The 24,710-nt window shown below is 39.2% G+C and overlaps 1 protein-coding gene and 1 long non-coding RNA gene across 3 annotated transcripts in view; one reads left to right on the forward strand and one right to left on the reverse strand.

Annotated features, from left to right (window-relative positions):
- Positions 1-24,710, reverse strand: part of asic4a (acid-sensing (proton-gated) ion channel family member 4a) — a 101,834-nt gene that overhangs the window by 14,574 nt on the left and 62,550 nt on the right. The window contains exons 2-4 of the mRNA XM_074695672.1: positions 2,663-2,807; positions 2,178-2,305; positions 1,882-2,035 (exon numbers count right to left, since the gene is read on the reverse strand). Coding sequence (XP_074551773.1) covers positions 1,882-2,035; positions 2,178-2,305; positions 2,663-2,807 — 427 coding nt within the window. The remainder of the gene's footprint in view (positions 1-1,881; positions 2,036-2,177; positions 2,306-2,662; positions 2,808-24,710) is intronic.
- On the forward strand, positions 8,414-12,274 carry LOC141808898 (uncharacterized). Of its 2 annotated transcripts, none has more exons than XR_012599939.1 (3): positions 8,414-8,475; positions 9,657-9,842; positions 12,051-12,274. It is a non-coding gene; the product is annotated as an uncharacterized LOC141808898 (long non-coding RNA). The 2 variants fall into 2 exon arrangements; XR_012599938.1 differs by lacking the exon at positions 8,414-8,475 and adding an exon at positions 8,515-8,672.

A 24,710-nucleotide genomic window follows, 5' to 3' on the forward strand; every position in this document is an offset into this window, starting at 1 on the left:
GAAATAATCCTGCTCAATTGTCTCGTCTGGGCCTCAATACATTTGTGTCAGTGTCTGTGTCTGCCTCAACCCCCTTCTCTGTCTGTATGTTGATGTCTTGGTTGTTTTAAGACATTTCAGGATGGAGTGTAAGCAGAGCCGTCGATAAGGCAGGCAAACCAGGCAATTGCCTGGGGCCCCCTGCTGGCCTGGGGCCCCAAGACAACGACTGTTATGAATAAAATGCAACGACAAACTGCGCGAGCCCCCCTTGGCAGCCAAGGTGCAATGACACTGTTATCGGGAGTCGGGATACCCCCTCAAGGTGGCCCCTCTCAGTAGCTGACAGCACGCAGCAGCCAGCCGGTTTCATGATCCCTGCAGCCGGCAAAATACAAAACATCCTCAAGGATGAAGCGAATTAATCCATCCGGCAGCCAGAAAAGAAAGAAGAGAAAAGAGGAGGAAGATAAAAAAAAACAAAACAAGATAGCGGTAAGTGATAAATCACATTAGTAGGGGGCTTGCTGTAATTTAGTTACTGCAGGTAACTTTGTCCAGTGTTTATGTTAGCTACCTGGGTGACGGACAGTGCTAAACGAAATACAACAGTTTGTAGCGTGTGCAACTTTTTTTCAAATGAGTTGAATATGGCTTCACTTTTTTTTTTTTTTTTTGGGGGGGGGTTGCTCAATGTCCATCGCCCCAAATTCCTTGAAACGGCCCTGAGTGTAAGCAGGGTTACGTCAGCCAGTCACAGCACACACAGTGCGCAAGTGACTTTGGGTGTTAATTAGCAAGTGGAGGCAGCTATTCAGAGCAGCTATGATAGTGAATGTAGCACAGAAGAATAAAAACAACCAAAGTGAAACAAAACGGCAAATAGATGAAGCTTTTACTAAGTGACAGTTAAATTCGGCTCGACTTTCACTCTTTTCAGGCTAGGGTCTTGGAGAGCAGCACGGGATGAAGAGCGATGTGAGTTAGCTTTATGCTAACCAGGTATGTGTCAAAGTGTGGGTGTCTGCTGCTGCTGGCACTGATCCAAGGAGGAGGGGCCCAGTTTGAATGTTGTGTTTACTAACAAGTAACGAAAAGTCCTGCAGACTCTACCTTTAATTTGAAAGAAGAAAGAAAATATCTATAATTCTGAATGTTTAATTATTGCCACCTTTATAAAAATATTTAACTTATAAATTCTTGTTGAATTACTTAACACAGCAACAGTATTGTTAGTTTGGATTATGTGATACTCAAAGCTGCCAGCGAATCACCAGTAAAGTCCAAATTAACATGAAGCAGGACAAATAATGAGATGGATAAACAAATGGATCTAAAGCTTGTTGAGACTTTTATGTAGTCCCCAGAGCCCCCGGCCAAAGAGCTGCCAGAATCAGTGAAGAGTATTCCACTCCAGATATCAAGCATCAAGGTCAGGCGTGGGGCAGCCCAAATTATATCCGTGCTGGAATTATTCAAGTGGGCAAAAATATGATGAGTTGTTTGGCACGGCGGGTCAGCTAATTCTATGGAAGTACGAAGCAATGTGACTGTTATTTTCCTGAGGCTGGATCAGAGTTGTTTTAAATACAAACGGCTACAACCATTTAGTGTTTTATTCCTCCAAATAATTATGGATGTGACATTTGTTGCTTTATATCTGTTTTTACTATCTTAAAATTAACAAGTGACATTAAGAAGGTTCATATCTCATGCTTATATACCCACACATCTGCTTTGTTCTTAACCCAGGGTCTTTCCTTACCTCTCAGTTCCTGCTGTAACTAAAGGTTGACATTAGTCAAAGATTAGGAATTAATTATGTGTGTGTGGTTGTGTGTAGTTGTGTATGTGTTTGTGTTAAAAATAATTTGGTGACTCCTGCTAAACATTTGATCTTACCGGGCATGTGCACCATCCTGCAGTTGCACACCCGCAGCACCTCGTTGGTTTCGCAGAGCAAACGACAGGCGCTGATGCTGTATGTGTCGTATCCTGGGAACTTTTCTTTGCTGCTGGAGCGGCAGTTCCCCCAGGGCTGGGGCAGGTAGGTCAGCTAAGCACATAGAGATTTATTAGACCCCAGTGTGATCCACCAGGGATGAATGGTAGCTGGGAGAACAGTTATCTGTTGAGGGAGGGGGATGGAGTCTGGGTTTGGGGGGCAGGGGAAGTGTGCTGTGATAAAGAAGACCTACCCTCTGCTCCTGACATGAAACAAAGGTCTGGAAGCCCGGAGAGACACCAAAGCCCAGCTGGTGGATGTAGGGAGGCTCGTCCTGACTGTGTATCTGAACTCGGATACCTGCCTCCAGGGAAGTCTCATCTTCAAGATGAAACGGCACGAGCGAGGCGTTGCAAAAGGAGAAGACAAGAGAATTTCAAATGGCCGCCTCATTTCACAGCTTGGACTCAGCTTGACACTACAAACCATAATTCAAACGTGTTTCAGATAATGTAGTATTGGAGATTAAAACCCACTACAGTGCAGGCACAAATCTGAAGGATCCTTTGTTCAGGAATTTCCTTTTGTAGATCCGATTTTACAGTGTGCCGAAATGCAATTAAAAAAATATAAAACATAAAGCTGAGGGTTCAGACTTGTAAATATGAAATAGAGTATAGGTATCTCATGCAGTTGCATAGGATTGGATTGCATTAGATAAATAGTGGTGGGGCTTACTTGTCTCTCTCCAGATAGGCAGATACTCATCTTGCTGGATATCCAACATGATCTCCAAACCGTTTCCCATTCCACCCTGCTTCGATTTCCTGGACGTGGTCTTGTTACCATTAAAAGTGTAACATTTCCCATATCTGGTGTACACCTGGAAGAGAGTAGATTTAAAATCATGAACATATCATAAACAAAGCCTTCCATGTTCTTCTTTTTTTAACAATATTACACTCTCTGTGCAATGAATAAGGAATAGATGTGAAGAAAATAAACAAGCTGAGTCTGAACAACTGCATACAAGCTGAATATCTTTGGATGCAGTCTGCTGGCTCCATCCCTTATGGACTTACATAAGCTGTATGCATTTCCAACACTCAGACCATCTCCACACACTGCTACACAATAGTACATTTTTTGTCACTTTCCTCAGATGAAAACAAACATTAAGGAAGGGCTGACTTTGAAAGCACTATCATGTCACCACCTATCAAAAGAGCTGTCCCTGCCAGGGACGTGTCTTTCAACTGCATCTGAGCAAGGGAACTTAATCTAACTGTATGTTCTGCTCAGCACGGCGCCATGCACTGTGAGGAACAGTCACTTCAAGAGAGTTTATTTTTTAACCTTTTTAGAAACAGAAAGTGGGTAAGAAAGCATTTTTTCATGGTGGTGCTGTATGTGCATAGAGCGTGTGGTCAACCAGCTTCTAGTTTCCAGGGTATATTAAGGATCTGATCGATGATTCATTTCTGTGGCTCTGTTATGCTCATCCTTACACATTAGCCAAAAAATCCCTGTACAAAAATATTTCTTTTTCTATTAACATAAACTCTTTATTAGACAAGCTCAACACTCAGCATAGGGCACACTCATTTTCTTTTTTTATATATCTCATTTACATGGATAAGATTCTAAACATGTTGAAGGATTAGTCTTGTGTAGACTGCAAAAAAGGATTGGCTCAATCAGGACTGTCACCAGAGTTTTATTGAGAATCAAAATGAAGTTACTCATGTTTTGGAATCTTTATAAAGGCTTCCCAGATTATTCAGGAAAATAGTCCAGAATGATGCTTCTGGATTATACATAACCCAATAACCCAAGACCATAATACAGCCTTGATCTCTCTGAAAAATTTTAAACAATCATCAGGTCTCTGATCTTCATGAAGCCAGGAAGCTATCAGCTCTTAGGCCTGAACCACACGTATATGGATATTTTTTGATAGTATATCTTTGTCCTTGTTAAAAAGAAAAATCTCAGTCCACACCACAGAAATATCTCTGTCCATACGAAGAGGCCAAACTGAAAACGATCGCCTCTGAAGCCTGCAATGCCATGCCTGGCCGATAAGTGGCAGGTTAGCAAAATGTGAAAACCATAGAAGAAGAACGTTATGAGCATGCACAGTCAAACACAGTGGCCGTTTTCAAATTCGCATACTACACTAGCAGTGCCTACTGATTCGACCAAAATGTAGTATGCAGTATGCAGAATGCGAACAAATGTCAGAGTTATAGTATGAGAAAAACACCCGGATGACGTACTGAATCGAGAAAAATCCACAGTATGCATCGGACAAGTCTGCTTCGCCTACTGCTACCCACAATGCAACACGCCTGGTCCCATATCAGAAGTGAAAATGGCAGAGAGCGGAGCAACAACAACCGGAGTAGCAGAGGAATATAAATGTAAGAGCCATTTCTTTTTTTATCTTTAAATCCTCATCATCTCCACAACTGAAAGTCAATATAAAATGCTCTCTCTGGCAATATATTTGCAGATTAGTTACTGGTGGTTTGTTTATTTTGTACATTTTCAATAAAGTTTTTTTTGGGAAAAAAAGTCAGCCGTAGCCAACTCCCGTTTTCTTCAAACTGAAAATCAGCGTAGCATACTACAAAATTAACCCAACTAAACAGTCATACTACATACTGCTTATGAAAGTAGTATGTAGTAGGCGAATTCGGAAACAGCCAGTGACTTGTTGCTAGGCGCTTGACGTCATCGCGTCAACACCAGTTCCGTTTAACACCGCTACACGGATACACTCAACCTGATATTTTTTTATTTCTTCATTTTTTGGAGTTTTTAAAAATCTCCATTTATGTGGGTGAAATCTCCGTGTTCGTGTGGTTGAGAGGCCAAATTGGACAGAAAAATGCGTGTCAAGGAATATATCCATATACATGTGGTTCAGGCATTAGTTGATTGAGCCAGGAAAATAATATAATATGTTCTTTGCTTGTGTGGATTTGGAAAAGACAGAGGTAAAGAGGTCATGTCACAGGTTGGGGACGTTTTCACAAATAAATTTTCATCAAGTTAATTTTGAAAGCGGACGTAAAGCTGATCTACACTAAACCTGTATTTATAGTTGTAGGTGGGCAGTCCTCATTGTAGTTTTCTGAATGACACATATTCATTATAATTTAACATACTTATTCACTGCAATAAATAAATAGATAAAAATAAAATAAATTAAAAATAAAAAAAAAATGAATCAACTTTGTCTGAAATTTACTGCAGTAGATCAGGAACTTGATGGAAAAACTGCAAGTGCAGTTGAGCTCAGTTTTCCTCGTATGTGCCATGAAAGCGAAACCATGCCAGCCACAGCTTGATGATGTGTTTATCCTGATCCTAAACCAGCTAAATTCCTCTAAGGAGAGCTGCTATATCTAAATGAGGGATGCCAGAGGAACATCACACACTCTTATTTACAGACCACAGGGTATATTGACATTTCCGATAGTTGAACAACTAATCAAAGCCGTGGTTGAGGGGTTTCAGTCATTTAATTCCCCTGGAATAGAAGGCAAAACCATCCACACAGTGCCAGACGTGATGAGTGCTTTTAAAGGCTTGCTGCATAGGAGGACAGTTGAATTTGATGCTTCAACAGACCTGAATGCTTGTGATCTGTGAGGTTGTTAATGCCTGTATGGAACATCAGACTTAGAATACTTCAGGATTGATTTTAGTAAAGAATCTGACATTTTTACAGACATAATTTCTGTAACATCATGAATAAAAACTGTTCCCTTCGTTTTGACAGCTACTCTGCATTCTAGATGATTTTCCACAGTATTCTCTTGGTATAATTTAAAAGTAAAGTGGCTAACTGAGTATGGGGCCTTAATAGAGGGGATCCAAGTATTTAAGAGATTTTTGACTGACATGTGCTATTAGGGGTTGGAATGGGTTTATCCCTATTTGGCTTGTGTCGAGTGGTTGAAGAGGTAAGCTGCACTTATCACTGATCCCCCACTACCAACCCCATCCCTGTTCATTGACACACTTAAGCCTTGGCAGGCAGACTTTATCTGATGGAGCAGGTAACAGAGGCAAAGGAGGATTTCACTGTAGAAATGCTCAAAACACCCCAACCAGGCGCTTGAGTTCTGCTCTAAAACTCTGGGCTCTGGAGGACGCTGGTGTGTTAACAAATTATGTCCCCAGAGAGTTCAGCAAAGTTTTCCCATCATCTCATGCAGGAAATGGTTGTTGGCAGAGCTTTCACTGGTTCATTTCTCTGACTCCAAACCCCCCACTCCTCCCTTTCTGCATCTGAACATGATTGATGGAGCATTTTTCTCTTGTTACATCTCGCACCAAATTTAGCAAAGGTAACAGGGCTGACTTGGGCAATTCCCAAGTGGGGACTTGGCACTGTTGTTGACAAGCTGAAGCAGAGCAGCAGCATGGCACCTACAAATCAAATGAAAAAAAGGTTTTGTACTTCTCTTCGTACTTCAAATGGTTGACAACAGCTAATGATTGTGGCACCTAATGCATTCTGTCAGCTGTCATTTAGAGGTCTGAACAAAGTCAGCCCATCAGACAAACCTTTAAATATCACAATAAATAAAAGCAGTTTTTTGAGATCTGTACCACTGGTTGCATTTGTTCTGAGCATCTTTTCTCACAAACCTGAAACTTTTATCTATCTATCTTTTTGCTCAGGGATAAATCTGTGTAGTTTCTCCATCGATCATTACTCTAAGAATTCTCTGTCTGTGTTCATTGATAAATTATTAGCCTGTTTATTTACTGTAATTATGAATGCACCACTAAAAAGCAACACAGACAAAAAAGATGATTGAATTTAAATGCTTCACTTTGTTTACTTTACTTGATGACCTGTAACACTGTTATTTTCACCTTACACGGAGCTATTTTTAACAGCAACACGCAGCGACCAGCTGGTTAACATGAGACTAATGGACACAGAGGCGTATCATAGAAATATTGAAATTCAGAATGTGACAAGAATCATTCTGTGAGCACAATAAACAAATGAATCACTTTGAAAAGACAGATGAGAGATATCAAGGGTACACTGTGTGGTTTGGTATTGCTGGATATCTCCATTACTTCATGTTGTCTACATCAGAGGACATGTTAAGAGCAAAAGCAGAGACATCTAAGCATTAGTTCAGAGATGAGACATTTTTTCCTGTACATGCTAATATAAGAAAAAACATCCCTCCACTAGGAAACCGTTTTTCCTTAAAATGTTTTCCAGTTCCACTAAAATCACAGAAAAGGGTTGTGTGGTATTTTGGTAAAAGTTATGAGTACTGTTTATTTGCATAGAGGTCATACCATTTTCAATCGTTTGACCTCCTGTAATTTGCTATTTTCAGCAATATAATACAACATTTATATATCTATTATTGAATGTATTTTGGACCTCGCACGTGTGTTGAAGTAGTGTCACCCTGAAAAAAAAGTCCATAAAGTTTTAAAAACAGTGCATAAAAGCAAAGTTTGGTGTCTAAATATAATAAGAGCATCACATGAAGCCTGTCATGTGAACTGAGCCTGACTGGAAATTAACAGAATACATGGGAAGAGGGAGAGAGTGTCATAGTTTGAGTTTTTTGGTTCATGTATTTCTGGGTTTTCTTGGGTTTTCGTCTTCTTGTGTTTCTTTGTAATTCTGTTCCTGTCCTGTGTCTCTGTGTTGATCTTAGTTATTCTTGTTGAATGTTCAGCGTCTCTTGTTTTTGTCTATAGTTCATGCTTCTTGTGGCTTTGATTTGGTTCTTGTCAAGTTTATGTATTTTTGTGGCTGTCTTTGGTGTTTCAGTGTCTTTTGTGTATTTGGTATCAGGTTGAAGCCCCGTTTACACATTTCATCTGACAACGGCAAAACACTGTGAAAAAAAATCTGCGTTTGCACGGAAACGCTGCTGGACTGAAAACGCTGTAGTAAGCATGCCAGGCCTGTAGGTGGTGATATAACTGCCTTGTCCAGAAGCCGCTTTTGGGAGATCTCCACCGAAGTAGAGTTGAGCCGGTCATCTGGTGTACTGGAGTATACAAAGTTAAAAAGTGGAGCAATAGATGCCGTTTTGTTGGAAGACGGTCAGCAGATTTGCGACGACCGTAACAACGGTACTGTTGTCCTGTTGTGTGCATGCGCGCGAGGCGGAGTGTGACGTCATCGTTTCCACTGAAAACGCCAGCTTACTGTTTACACAGCAACGACGTCGGGAGCGTTACAGAAAAATCCCACTCTGGAGGTTTTCAAAAGTTTGCGTTTTAGGTCGGCTGAAACGCAACAAAACTTTAGCATTTCACCCTAAAACCGTTGTCGTGTAAACGGCCCCTGAGTGTCCCTGTGTTTGGTTTGGTTCTCCTTGTGTTTCCCTCCTGGTTGATTGCCTCTCATGTGTCTTGTTCCACACCTGTGGTTGATTACCCTGTCTATATAGTCTCTGTGTTCCATGTGCTTTCTGTTGGTTCATTGTTTGCTGTTTGCTGTTGCCTGTTTTCTCGTGTGTTCCCTGTGCCTTTTGGATTTTTCTATAGTGAGTTTTCTAGTGTTTTTGGTTTTGTTTCTTTGATTTTGAGTTTTGGGATTTTGAAGTAGTTAAAATCAAAGTTTTTCAGTTTCATTCTGCATTTGGGTCCAACTCCTTTGTTTACCTGGGATTCATGACAGAGAGGGGAAAACTACATTAAGGAATTGGGGATCTTTGTCCAGAGCTCATTTATCGTCGATCAGGTAGTTCATCGTGGAGCAAAGGGCTCATCTAATCATGTTTACACACTAAAACATCCAAGTTATTTCATTGATTCCACTGCTGGTTTATAAAACCCCTTACACATTATGAGTGATTTATATTAGATATGGGTTGGGTCCACCAACCAGACATGGTGCCAGGCTCCATATCTATGCACCGACACACCTTTTTGGTTCAATATTCTCTGTAACTTAAATTCCAATAACTGCTCCTTTACTTTTGAAGACAGTGGTTTTAGCACAGTAAATTTTGTTGTGATGTAACTGTGTGTGAGGAGGGAACACAGTGGATATGAGGGCCTGCTGTGTGTTCTGGTTTTGTGCAGGTAGCACAGACTCCTCATACAGCTCCAGGGCAGATTAGCTGTGTGCCACAGTGCAGACTCGCTGTCTGTACTGCACATGGTACAGACCGGTGCTGAAAAACTCTTAAAAAAATGTATAAAATGAAGTTAAATTGGTTCAAGCTTTCTTTAACGCATAAATTGAAGAGATTATTGGACATGTAGTTGAAACAACCCAGGATAGTCAACTTGACCCAGAATTAGGGTTGAATATTTAACACTTCTGCTGGGTTAATATGGACTGACCCATCCTTTTCGGGTCAAATTATCTACAGCTGGGCTGGTGCTATGATGACCCAGCCTTTGGGTTATAAAACAATTCAAAATAGGTTATTTTTGAAAAAGTTTTCAGTGTGCAAGTTTTCTTTGTTTTATCTCTGTTCTTCAGGAGGACAGAAAGATGACTGTGTGTTTATTATGCTTGTACTATTCAACATTTAAAGATAAGTGCTTAAAGGTAGGCTCACTTTGAGCAGACCAAACAGGAAAACTGTAAATGATTTAAGACAAGGCGCAGGTACAAATTCAATTTAGGAAAACTGTTTGGATTAATATCATATGGATATACTTTCTCTCACCTAATATAACATCCCCATCTAAAATGTCCTTTTTTCTTCCACAGTGTATCGAGTCCAACCCCTTCTGTGTAATTCATAATTCCCGGTGGAGTAAACCTTCAAACACCCTCTTTACGACCATGATCTGACAGAGGCATGCCGCTTTCCCTCTTCCTTGAAATAAGCTGCAAAAAACCACTGCAGTGCTCCTCCAGAGGACATTCATTTCCAGGCAGGCTGCATGTCATTAGGTATCTCTTTGAGTGTGAGGACAGAGGATTTGAGTTAATCTTTGAAAGTTGTTAGAATTTGCCAGAAAACTGATTGGCAGTTGAAAACCATTATGACCAGCTCAGGCAGGTTCAATAATGAGATATTTTAATTTTAATTTATAACAACCACCAAGCAATAAGACATGAGTCTCAATCTAAAAATCTGAAAATGAAGATATATATATATATATATATATATATATATATATATATATATATATATATATATATATATATATATATATATATATATATATATATATATATATATACATAATTGTTCCAAAAATAAAATTACTAATATCAGGCAGATTTCTTTTGTGTTAACACTTTGAAATTTGACATACATTTGTTGGTATTCATATACAGTGAACAGTCAAAGATACACAATAAACCATCATGGCCTCCAAAGCCCTCACATGTATTCTAAGCATCACAGTTTGGTTGAAAGGACCAGGGACTCAGACATGAAGCCTAAACCCTGCTGACTGTAGTGAGAGGCACACAAGTTTTGCACCATTAACCTCCATCTCAATGTTGGCATCTCAGCACAGCAGCGAGATGCATCTTTGAATTGCCTCTCAGAACATTACAGTTATTATGAATCAATTCAAACCTCCATTACACAACTGAATGCAGAGATCTCTATGCTTGTTTAATAGAGCAATACGAGTGAGGTAAATACCGTATAATAAGTTAGCTGTCATCCCAGTTAGGCTGTGGTTGGGCAGAAAAACATGTTTAATAAATGTGATGCTGAAATTTTCATAAGGAGTGTGAGGAATGGCTGGTTATAAAGGGTGTTCTCAGACCTAGCGATTGACAGAAACAACAGAAAAACAAGCTCTGATTGAATGTCATACTCATCTGTGTGCCTCCTCAAACACCATGTTATGCTGACACTTCAAGGTGCTGAACTTACACTAGTGTTAAGCAGTTTGTCTTTTTCATTCTGTCCCTGAGACTTAGAAATGTATATTAAAATGATGAACTCTAATATAAACCTGCAGGGCTTGTTTCAGTCATTAGTGTAGGAGTTCTGACTCATCTCTTCCCTGCCTTTGCTGCCCTCTCTCTGGTTTCCTCTGACAGAGCATCACAGATAAGTGGAGCACCAAAGTCAGAAAAGTGCACTCAGCAAACCTCTCTCTCTTCAAATGTTAGTATTCCTTTTTTTCTGCACCCCCTCCCCCCAGCCTCCACCAGCCTCCATCCCACAGACCCCCTGCTACTCCCTGCATATCCAAGCATACTCAGCTAATGGAGCTGTGAGAGATGCTCTCAGAAAGAGGCTGAAAATGGACAGGCTCTAGCACAATGCAGGAACTCACAAATAGAACAGTCCACTACATTCTGCACCCTCAAAGAAGGAAAAGCTTTTTATTAGTACGGTCTGCGCGAACATCACAGCCAAGGGCCCATAAAGGTGCTGTTTTAGCAGCGTGATTAGAAACTACTGCCATAATGGGGATAATTTATTTGAATCACCAGAGAGAGACAGGTCCCTAATCAGTCTTTAAGTGTGACTGAGATAAATCATATCCTGCAACAGGAGCACGTGCATATTTCTAAGCAGAATGCTATAAATTCTTGACCCCTAAAAGCCTGACAGAGAATCTTATCCATATGGAAAATCGTTTTTATAAGTCAATCTGTTCTGTGGTTTTCATGACCACGTATCTTTCACCTTTGTACGAGCTAAAAGCACAAATGTGTATTATCCCTGGTATGTTTGTGGGGCTCTATCTAATTATGGCTCATCTAAGTCATTTAGACCCTCCTCATCAAACCCCAACAGCTCCTCCATTAAGGCTGTGGTTATCTCTTGACCTGTGGTGCTTTAGGAACAATTCCAGGTTATTTATAACCCCCCAGAGCTTGAGGCCATAGCTAAGAAGAGGAGTACAGTCATGCTGTATGTATGAGCTAATGGGTCTCTCAAGATAGCAGACTTGCTGTGGATGAACAAAGTGTACTCTACCTTTTTGCTGCCCCTGTTTTTAGCTCACAGTTCTGATCAGTCATTCAGAAAGGCAGACAAAGATACAACTAAGGGGAAATCTGCCTTCAGCCCTCAGTCCTGCCGCAGGTTTTTATTTATCTGATACTGTTATTTTTTCAATCACTTAAATATTCATGTGTAATTTAGATACAGCTGTCATTAATATGATTTTTATTTCCATTCAGTCGTGCTCAAAGCTCTGCTCCTCCCAGCCTCTTCCAGGTGCTGAAAAAACCACAAATGCTCACCCGACTGCCTCTGAAGAAACAATCTCACAGTTCCCTGGCAAAACTTTTATTTAGTATTCATCATAACCAACAGCCATCTTGGTTGTTTTTCTTCTCCATGGAGCTCTGGGGAAATGATATCTGTTGGATAGGAGCCACAGTTAAGGTTGATGAAACTACCAGAGAGGAAAGACAGGATCTGCTATCTTTTGACATGAATCATCAATATAAAATATGGTTTCCCTTCTGGGATATGAAAGAGATATCGACGTTAGTAAATATCAGCTGCTAGCTCTTGTCATTCTGTGACAAGGTTTTCATACCGTGGTGCATGTATCAACTTATGGAAATGTTTGTGGTTGCAAATATCTTATTAAATGTGGCTGGTTCACAAGATAAGACAACTAAGAGTGTTTTTCTCCTTTCCACAAGCTCAGCAGGTTCAGAGTCAAGGTCTCCTAATGGCATGCAACACTCTGTTTACAGGATAGTGCAACAAATGCAGACACTTATGGAAGCTTATTTAGGACATAATTCAAATAAAAATGCAGTAAAGGAAATACATTTTCATTTCAAGAATACTGGCACAGTATTTGAGTTATAATAAAAAGTTAAATATCAAATTTTCAATTATCATTTTTATTATCAAGACTGCACTTTTTGTGACATACTTCAAATAAAAATAAAAAGGGTTTTTGCCATTTATTTTTAAGAAATGGTCTGCTTACTACTGGACATAATTCAAATGAAAATGCAATAAAGAAATTACACTTTCATTATCAACTTTAAAAAGCACAATGTACAACATAACACAAAAGAAAAGAAAAATAACTTTTACATTTTCAAACCTGCCCTCAGAAAAACATAAAAATGAAAAAAACAACAACAACAACAAAAACATTTTCCATTATCAACTTTAACAAGCACAATGTATGACATAATCCAAATGAAAAGGAAAAGACCAGCTGCACTTTCAAACCTGCCCTCAGACCAACATGAAAATGAAATGGAAATGCGGACTCCTTGGTGGTTTATCATCTTCAACAGCAGGTGGCGGTGTGTATGTACAACACTGCATTTAACCTAACAAGTGGAGCTGCTGTTCAGTACAGTCCGACACAAATCACTCACTGACTGACGTTCAGGGACTGAACAAACTGAACATCAGCTTCGCCTCTGAATCTCTCCCCCTCTCAGTCAGTGAATGGTTTGTTCACTGATCGTAATAAACAGAACAGTCGGTCACTACAAAACACTATGCTGAACTGAATTCAGTACACTGGACTTGGTGGTGGAGGTGGTGGATGGGGGTTGCTTCATTTTCTTGGGTTATTCCTTTTCATTTGGACCATGTCACACATTGTGCTTGTTAAAGTTGATAATGAAAATGTAATTTCCTTATTGCATTTTCATTTGAATTAAGTCCAATATTTGGTGGATCATTTCTATAAATTGAAATGCAAACACCTTTTCATTTTAATTTGAAATATGTCACATGCTGTGCAGTCTTGAAAACAAACATTTAATATTTGATATTTAATTTTAATTATGACTCAAACAATTTGCCTATATTCTTGAAATGAAAAATGTATTTTCTTAACTGCATTTTCATTTTGAATTATGTCCTAAATTTACTTCCATACTTAACCACTTACTGAGTGATTTGTTGAAACCTCCCCTTTTAAACAAGCATAACAGTGAAACAATATTTTCATGTGAAACATGTAGCGTTTATGAGCATGACGACTTACTGCTACATAAATCAGTCTGGTAAACAAGTAGGTTTTTTGTTCATGCATAAAAAGGTCTGGTTTGAGTCAAAAGCAAATCTCACAGTTCATTAGACTGCACATCTATACACACCCAGTTTAATTTGGCCTCCAATCACATCTCTCTCAAATTGCAGAGTTAAAGAATGAGATATTGCAGCAATGGAACAAAGGACCTGCAAATCGAATTGAAAACCTTAGACCACTGATCCCGTCCTTGCCTGACTCCTGTCCCAAGTGGTAATAGGATTTTCTTTTGGTGGCAAAATTATCATATTAGCCCTGTGGTAGGCTGATGACCTGTTCAGGGTGTACACCACCTCTTGCCCAATGACAGCTGGGATAGGCTAAAAAGGGGGAAGTGGTAAAGATAATGGAGGAAAAAATACCATATTTCACATGCCTACACAAACCCCTACTGTGATTATATATCAAAAAGTAATAAAGATGAATGAATCTTATCATATTTCATGTACAGTCCTTCAAACCAATGCTGCAAATAAATTATTTTTACTATATTAGTCATCACAGTTACATTCAGTTACATTTCTCTCAAGTTTGTTTCATGGTCCCTCTTCTGCATGACAGAGTCACTGTTTTTACTGCAGCTCCTACATTTATTTTTAATAGAGGTTAATAGAGATTATTGACAATATGATGCTCCTTCAACACCAAGTTATAAACAGTGAGAGCAGAGGACTACTGTAGTCCCTGTCTGCACATCAAAGATGGTCCTGAAATCTGGCCCGCTATTAGCCGAGTGGCTGGATGCCACCTGCCCAGATGTTTGGCATGTGGATTGTATTTCTGCCAAATGGGAATCATGAGACCACAGGATGTCTTCCAGGATGCATCTGAGGCCCCAAACTTGAATAAATATATGCAATGAAAGATATTTTTAAAACAGGAATTTTCTACAGTATTCCATAAATCCTTTAATTTCAGAACCCTGCAAATGTTTGTTGCTCAGTGTCCATGTCAAAGACTTGAAAAACATATATAAAGGTTACTGCACTGGCTGCAGAATACCAGTTGATGACAGGGCTGCCTCATTTTCCAGTCTGAATTTTTATGAACATAACAGGCACTTTTGATATCCTACATCAGATACCACACAGCTCAGTGTGGATTAGAAAGAGTCGATGTTAGGCTCTGTATATCCCACATCCGTGACAATCCTAGGCCTGGTGCCTGGACTCTGACTGTCAGTTAAAGAACTTGCTTGTGATAGGGCCTCAGAAATTTGGAAGGCTTCCTGTGGCTACAGCTCTGCCTGTCAATGTGCATTTGATCTACTCAGAGTTTACTTGCACTGAAGTTGTTTGTTTACAACTGAAGCCTCAGAGTGAGTCTGTGCCACTGTGTGCTCGGCTACACTGCTGGATTTGAAGACTATGATTTGAGAAACTGTTTTTTTTTTTTTCATAATGTTAAATAACCCTCCATTGTGTGTTCTGAGGTTTTATTTTACACACACACACACACACACACACACACACACACACACACACACATACACATACACACACACATATATATATATATATATATATATATATATATATATATATATATATATATATATATATATATATATATATACACACACACACAAACAAATACTCTTAAGACCCAGAAGAAAAAAAAAAGTGACAGTTTCTGATTTTCTTATTACATAGTTATCCTATTTGAAAGTAGCATGCTGCAATTAATTTTTTTTCATAGATTTTCTGTTATTCAATTGAATGTCCTTTGCAAGGGAAAGCAGGACTTCCTTAAAATGAAAAATGGTCTTTCTTCTGTCACCTTTTCTACAGTTTCAAAGGGGGAACCAGGAATTTTTTGTAACCAGAACAAAAAATAAATCATTTACTATCCGAAAGTTTGTAGAGGTTTGTGAATGCTTGTAACAGTTGCTACTTGTTTGTCCTCCCTTTCCCAGATGTTTAAATGTCATTGAATATGAAAAAAAAAAAAAAATAATAAAACAAGTATTAAAACCTTAAGATACTATGAGGGGGACCTGTTTTAATTGCACTCCCTTGCCACCTCCTGGCCTTGAGTCTCCGCACACTGTCGTAAATTATTTTTAGCGAGGCACGTGTCTGTTTTAGATTTAAATGGAGATCAGATCGAATTTTTTTTTTTTTTTTTCCCAAGATGACTTTTAACTGTATACAACATTCCAAGGTAAGGTATTTATCAGTACAGTTACGTAGCACTACAGTTTCAAATGTGACATCAGGCAAACGTTGTAGTAGCTGGCTACATGTAGTGACATCATCAGCCTGGTGCTCTAACGTATCTGTAGGCCAAAGTGACAACAAGTAAACACTGTCAGTTTGTATGTGGTTTAGTTACTGTTTATATTTAGCACAGCTGGAAGCCTGGTGCTCTAAGACATGTCCATAATGTGTAACGTTATTGAATCCTGGTTTTGTCCTGCCAGTCATCTACCAATCAGAGCTAACATAACCTCACTCTTCATTTTATTGATAGACTCTCAAGTTTGAACAAACCACTGCAGAATATCTGCTGACTGTGGGTTGGAATCAACATTAGCACATACAGTTTAGCCCCTGTGTTAGCCCTTAGCTCGCGCTCTATCACCAAGCTAAGAAGTAGCAATTGAAAATAACCTGTAACCAGCAATATTGGTGCTGATGATCTCACTTGAAGCGTGGATTCGATCAGTCATATATCGAGAAGGGAGACAAACTCCTCACAGCCCTTTTAATACTTAACTTCAATTGAGCTATATATATATATATATATATATATATATATATATATATATATATATATATATATATATATATATATATATATAAATATATATATATATATATACATATGTACTTGATGTGTTTGTGCTGATGGGTTTTTAAAGGTCAATTTGTGACTATGTCAATCCTCTGTCACCTGAAGTACCCTGCATTTCACATGAAAAAAATAGATCCAGCAAGTCCCCATGTCCCCAGGACATTGGAAAAAATTGCTGTTTTAAAGTAATTAAAAAGAAAGTTACAAAAAAAACTAAGTATCAAATCAAAATCAAAACCTCTTAAAATACAGCTTAAACACTTGTGTTTAACAAAACATTCAGAATTTATGTTATATATGCACATACATCAATATTGGTGGCCTCAGTGCTGTGGGTACTTGCACAACCACAGACACACACCCCAAATTTATTGCTTTTAACCCCTCTGTCCTCAGTATCTCTTTTAACAACTATCATTTCAGGACCATACAAGTGTGTGTGTGTGTGTGTGTGTGTGTGTGTGTGTGTGTGTGTGTGTGTGTGTGTGTGTGTGTGTAAATCATGGATAGCGACATTTCTAAAATGAAAATATCAAGCATCATGCATTTTTTAACACACATTTCCTCCATGCAGATGATTCTGTGTCAAATCAATTTCGAAGAGGTTGGTCGAGGCTTTGACCTTGATCCTCACGGTTCAGATTGTAAGTGAATTCCATTATTACAATCCCACACATTCTTTACCGGATGCCGCGCAGGCTTTAATGTTTCCACTCACAGGCGCCTGATATGAGAGCAGATAAATGGTAACTCTAAATAAGTGAAGTTTAGAAATCAATTAGAGCATTTACAATGAAAAACCCACGTCAGAGATAGGGGTGTATGTTTTATATGTAGCTATGAGAGAATTAGAAAGAAGTTAACTCTTTTACACCAGAGTGTGTTTAAAGGTGAGCTGCAGTTTGTCATTCACAAAGACACAATCTGATAGACAGACAGGCAAACCCACACTACAACACTACCATATATATATATATATATATATATATATATATATATATATATATATATATATATATATATATATATATATATATATATATATATATATATATATACACACACACAACCTGAAGGTAGGAAGCAGATGTGTCCATTAGAGCATGAATTTTATTGCTCAGGCACCAAAAACCTACATCATGTTATCACACACAACAAAATGGTAAAGCCAAAAGAACTGTGAGTTTTGCAACTCTTGTGGAGATATATAATTCACTGTGACAGATGTCAGAGAAAGAGTTTGGTTATTCTTCCCTTTCTGTTACAACAAGCTGCAAACTGCACCTCCACAGACACCAGTTACCTGAGCATACAGAGAAAGCAATGTACGTTTTTAAGGATTGATAGGCAAGTGATGGTACTGTCAATGGTAAAGTTAATGTTAAATCTTTTGCAAGATTCCTTTGATGAGGCGTAAGAGGATTGCCCAAACAACATCAAAGTTTGTTCGGTTTTTTATATCCATATTGTAATCAAGAGAAATGAAGGAAAGGACTTTTAACAAAGAACATCCAGGATCTCCTTAGAAAGGAACAGTCAGAATTGTTCTTATTGACCTGCCTGGTTAAGTTAAATTAAGGTCAAGTAAATTAAAATGAAATAAAATTAATAAAACAAGCTGTCATAATTTCTTGACCAGTAAATCAATACTGCTTCTTCAAAACTGCCTTTGACAACATTTCCCTCACAAAAAAGTCACAGTATTTTTTTCATGAAAGAAAGAAATAATCAAAACAGTTTTGCAACAAAGCAAAATAAGTCTGGCCTTGGCCTTTATCCTGAGATCAAATAAAACTCTGTTCACTGTTCTTCATGTCCAGCAAACAGTGGCAAACAGAATGCTGCTAACTGATTGGCATGGCAGTCAATACATCAGAATGTGCACTGGGATAAAGAAATCAATGTCAGTGCATTCCCATGCCTCCTCCATCTCTGCCAGCCAGCCTTCATACAGAGATGGAGAGCCATCAACTGAACCTGCCCAAAGGGGATAGAACACACCCGATATTGATGTTTCAAGTGTTGCTTTGGTCCAAGAAAGGCCCTTGTAAAAGCCATGGTAAAGGATTACCCAAGCATGCATGTCCTCCCTCAGCACAGCAGAGAACACCAGTTTCCACCCTTGGTACCATTTTGAAGGGTCATTTTTAAACACAGCGAAAGGTGAAACAAACAACCATAGGAGCTAGGAGAGGCCATCCATCATTCCTACTTTGTTCTTCTGTGTTATTTGTTGGGCTTGAGATAAAACCTGGTCTTCAATTAAACTTTATCAAATTTTGTTAAGGCATTTCATCATTTTACACCAACTCAACAAAGAAGCTTGTATGTGATACAGGACATTAGTGTGGTCAGGTTGACTGATGGGAAACTGCAATAATATTGTTCTGAAATGAGGTACTAGAAAAGCCCGTAACTGTAATAATCATAGTGATGTAAAGCAAATTGAATTAATAAAAAAACTTGTTGTTCTTTTGTGGTTGTGACATGACATGACATTTTGTTGAAAATTTGCACAGAGTTATTCAGCCATTTTCTACTTGAATTTCCATAGAAACTAAAATCTATAAATAAAAACAATAATCATAAATAATATGTATAATGGTTTATGTAAACATTCGCTACCACAAGGATGTGTGATAGTGATTAATGACTTTTGTTACAGATCCTAACGACAGACTAAGACTGAGGTCAGAGTCACACTGGCCATCTGTATGGTGCTCATGCTTCAACCCTAAAGTCCAGTTTGTTTGGCCAGTGTGACCGCTCCATACTATACCCAGGCACAATACACTTTCTTGGCTTTGGTACACTTAAAAGATGTGTGCTTCAACAGGGTACGCAGCTAGAACATGCCGTATAATCCAGGATGTATAATCGCTGCAACCGCTCCTCTTGACAGCCATTTTAAACAAAGGCGTGGTTTTTAGAAGGCTGTGTCGGACCAAAATAACTGAACGAAAGTCAGCAAACAAATAGTGGTAGCTATGTTCTCTGTGTTCTCCGTGCCACTTTATGATGACAAAGGTGGGCCATGCATGTGTCGTATTACAATGTGGTGACCAGTGATGCCGGTAACGCACTAAGTAATGCATTACTCTGATTTGACCACTTTTTTCAGTAACAAGTAATCTAACGTGTTACTATTTCCAAAACAGTAATCAGATTAAAGTTACTTAACTATGTAAATGTGCACTACTTTTCTTTTAGAATAGAATAAATTAGAAAATACTTTATTTAATCCCGAGAGGAAATTCAGGAGTCACAGCAGCATTTAAGAGAAACAAATAAAGTTTTTCATTTTTCTTGTGAAAGAAAAATCTAAATGTCTTTTTCTTGCATCTCAGGGAGTGACGGGAGTCACGTGTTCATCACGTTTTCAGCATGTGAACAACTCACGTGTGTTAGCAGCCAGCACACAAAGGTAAACAGAGGAGAGAGAGGAGAGATGTTCATTTTCTAGCTGGAAATACAGTCACTGTTTTGAGTTTGTCAGCTGAAGATCACAGTATTACAGTTCATTGTTCACTCTGTGCTGGCAGTTTGCTTACGATCTTTGACTGTAACATTTAGGAATCAGTGAGAGGGAGATCAGCCAACTGTGGACATTAACGCTTGTTGTTTGACTTTTACCTGGAGGAGAGGTGAGTCCCGTCTGTCACTGTAACTCCCTCTATTCCATGATTTGAACACTCAGTTGAGCTCAAATCCATCCGATGAGGAACAGAGCAACATAACAGGCTATAGAACAATAGGAAATAGGCTACAATGAGGCACCTGGTGAGAAGCAGGGGCGTGCCCAGACTTTTTAGACTGGGGTGCCCTGAGCAGGGTACTGAGGATTATGTGAGCCCACACTGCAGCAACAATTATTTTTGGTTATTGTAATACAAATGCAGGATCAACAGACTACAGCTTTAACAAAAATGAAACTGATAAAAAACATTTAAAAAGAAAATAATTTAAACCTGAAATCTAAGTGAAAATTGCTGTAGTGTACCAACAACATTACTGCAAAAACTGTCTTTAGTTGTATTTTGAAACTCAAAATGTATAAAATGAATATTTTTGTTTTCAGTTGTAGAGTCCTTGTTTTATGACTACCAATGTCTGCTTGTTCCTTTAAAACAAAACATGTGGGCTCATATTATAATTCATTTAATTGCATCGCTCAATTTTACCAAATTATGCAGCTGCATGTGTTTTCGGTAGCTGCTGAAAGTAACCAACAAAGTAATTTGTAATCTAACTTAGTTACTTTTACAATCAAGTAGTCAGTAAAGTAACTAAGTTACTTTATAAAGGAGTAATCAGTAATCATTAAGCAGATTTGTTATGTCCCTTGGTCATGTACTTGTTGGTATGTGTTCTGTGTGTGAGTGCGAGAGCCCAACAGGTGGAGATGGAGGACGGTTGCTGTGATTGGTGCTCTGCTGGAAGACGGGTTTTTAGGGGGAGAGCTCCGATTGGAGGGATCAGGAGTCTCCATCGTTAAAAGCCAGAGGAGGCCCCGCCCTCGCGCTCTCTCCGACTTGCCATGCCGAACAAAGAGCCGTGTGTGTTTGTCCCCGTGTAACGTGCTGAGAGTTGTGTAAAGCCTGACAGACGAGTTTTCAGGAGGGAGAAGCCCGTTTTCTTTTATTAGTAGCCTACTTTTCTCCTGTTTTTGTTAGATTTAGTTAGGTGAGACACTTGTCATTTGTTTTCCTTTGTTCATTTTCCACAGGTAAGGTTAGGTTTGTAGGAGCGTTTTGTTTGTTGTTTTGGGCTGTAGACAATAAACCTCCTGACCTGATTTAAAAACTTGTTTCGTTGGCCTTTGTTGGGTTGGGCAAGCGGAGAGGGCTCTGCATGTTGTGTCCTGGGCACCCCTAGGCCGGGGACGTAACAGATTACTTTTTCAAAGTAACTGTGGCAACACTGTTGGTGACGTATGAACAAGGCAATCGTGGTTCTTGGGTGGGCCGTACTGGCCTGAGGAGGAATGGTGCTGTGGGGGCCAATCATGCCTGAGTACAGCACGGTACGGATGGCCAATGTGACCACGCCGTGAGAGATAATCTCTTTTTGTTGTGTCAGTGGTTTTGATAAGGCTCAAAGGTTGTCACATCGATCTATTAAGATGAGACTGTGTGACACTGATCTGTCTCTGAACTGTAATTAGAGCTGAACAAACATGGTCTGGATGACTGACACATACTCACGGCCTTTCAAACAAGTCAATCTGTCTGGTACAATCATACTCAAAACTGGCTTTTTTTAAGAGCCAAATTATATCATGTTGTAGTGCATCCATTTGTATCCATTTTCAGCTGGTCTGAGGAATCATCATCAAACGGATTTAAAAACATCATCAGGGTCATCTGGTTTGAGATTTCAGATTCCAATATTATTTAATACAGCAGACAATTCAACTAAAGGATGAGCAGCTGTGTGCTAACACTGTCTTATTATCACCATTGACAATTCATTATTATGACGATGGTGGTAACACAGGCTATAACTGATTGAATTACATACTGCAGTAATATAAAACAGCTCACCATAAACTCTGACAGCTAATATTCATCCCAGACAACACAAACACACAGAGCTGTTTGAGTGTTATCATTACTGGACATCCAACATGGGGTAGTTACAGAAGTAGATAATGTAACAGGGGAACTCGAGGAAACCTTTCCATTAATGTTAAAACGTTGGATTCTAATTCTAGATCCTCTTAAAAGGTTAATCTAACAAATAAGGTGATGGCATTCAGGTCTGATAATTAAAATCCAAACAGTACATTTTCCACAGTGGAAAGCCCTTGCTGACATTAAAAAGAAAAATATATATTGGAGTAAGCTTCAGCAGATCTTCCTGACCTGCACTGTATCATATTTTGTGCTGCCTTGTGATTTTTGTTTACTTTATTGCAACAAATAAATCCTGTCCGTGTCTTACTCTGGAACATTCACATGTTTGTCTTACCCACAAGCTGTGACCTCAATACACCAAACAGTCTTTACAGAAAACCAAACCATGGGTACAAACAGATAAATATGAGAAGTTGACCCTTCTGAAATCCCCAGTTTAATTAATGCCAGGTCCCCTCTCTGTAATTTCAAGTCTCCTTTATTAGAAATTTTAAAAGTGCTCTCCCAAGGGATGCTCTGAGTCACAGGGAAATTGTGGCACAATATGTTTTTAATTTCCCAGGAGGTCCAGGCACAGCAACTATTTAATGATGAAGCAGCTTTACTGAATGAAACTAAAAGGTTTGCTTTTTCTTTGTGTCATGACAAAAGTAGCCCGTACATGAAGTATTCTGCTCGTTTGCATGGCATTCTCTTACTCATTTCCTGAGCTGTGAATGCTCGTTCCTCCCAGGTAGTCTGTCAACGTACCACAGGGTGCGTGTTGGAATGGACCATGCATCACTGCAGTGAGGACTGTGTCCTGTCGACAGGAAGGTTAAAAGTGTAAGTTGCTGGTGGGATTGATCCAATGCAGTAGTTTGATAGAAATTTTGATATTTGTTTTAGTGTAACTGTGTCTTCTTTTGTCAGTATAGTTGGTCAACAATGAAAGCATGACTTCCTGGTTGAGGTTTAAATTGATTCTATAGACCAATTTACGGTCATCAAAAATATGCGTGCACATTTTGGCGTTTAGCTTCATTCATTCATTAGAATGAGTTTTTATTCTTTGAAACTAAATTTATACTGTGAGCAGCATAAAAAAGCCTGGTGCTACACCATGGAGTCAACCTTTATCCAGTTCTGAATGCTTTGGAGTTACACCGCACTCACATTGGCTCCGGAACGGTTGCAGTCCAGATTCCGTGTGGAAGACACATTTTATATTTGCTGACTCTGTGGCATGAAATAAACAAACCTCAAGAACAGGGGTTACACAAAATTTGTGCCACCAAAAAGGAAGGACGGATGTCCTTTATTATTATTAACCCTTAAGTTTTAATTATGCAAAAGCTCTGTGCCTTAGAAAAACGTTTTAAAACCTGTTTGTATTTGTGATCCCAGGATAACAGACTCTAGAAGGGAAAAGACAGTAATCTGTACTTCCTCCTGTTCCAGTAAGGCCCCTGCCAAACCGATAGACCAGGTCTCACACCAGGCCTGTCCCGGCTAATAAGGGGCCAAGGCTGCGTGTGGGGCAGTAAAGGATTTTCCGCAAGCTGCCACTCACATCAGCTCCAGGTGGAGGCTGCGGCTGACTCCGATGCCGGGTGTGGAAAGGGCACTCGCGAGGGTAGACGCTCACGTGGGTTCACGTTCTTATCAGGACCTCTATTCCTCTGATGTTTATTATTTGTAATAACATAACTTTTTTCCTTTCCTTGTATTATCCTTATAATAAGTATGGGATGTGTCATACAAAATTTGACTACTTTCCACTTCCAGGATGAGTCTCTCGTCGTCCATTGTTGTCAAAATAAGTGAGGAGACACTGTGCTGCTCACTTTTGCGACCTCGTGTCACTGGGTGTGATGTAATGTATACATTTACTACTAGCGCGACTGTGCTGTCAAAGAAGAGTCAACTTATATTTGTTTGTACACTGATTTTATTTAAAAAAAACAACAGGTCTACATGCCACCCGGCAATTCACTTCCTGTATAGCTCGTCAAATTTTGTCAGCTTGATGCAGACCCTGTCCAGCATCTGGGAAAGATAGGCTTCTTGCGGATTCTTTCTGTTGTGCCTTACGGCTCCCGCAACCGGACCTGCACAGCGTGGGGCTAATGTGAGCCTACAACAGTGATTTTAATGATACAGATTACATGCGGAAGCCACACAGGATTCAGTGTGAGCCTGGAGTTAAGGGTGACCATGCTGACTGGTGCCAAACATGTCAGTGATTGTTGGCTGACAGCCTCCAACTTCCTTATTTTAAAGTGAATTTAACACTCTTATTGGTAATTTTAAAATTCAAAGTAGTACATAAAATACGGAGAAGTTCTTAATCTGGATGTTATCTTCTGGCTCCTAGATAGATAAAGCAGTCATAAGCATTGGGGGATTTG

The sequence above is a fragment of the Halichoeres trimaculatus genome, unplaced genomic scaffold (assembly GCF_033239565.1).
Source record: "Halichoeres trimaculatus isolate MK-OKI-2021-1 unplaced genomic scaffold, fHalTri1.1 fHalTri1_scaffold_19, whole genome shotgun sequence".
NCBI lineage: Eukaryota > Metazoa > Chordata > Actinopteri > Labriformes > Labridae > Halichoeres > Halichoeres trimaculatus.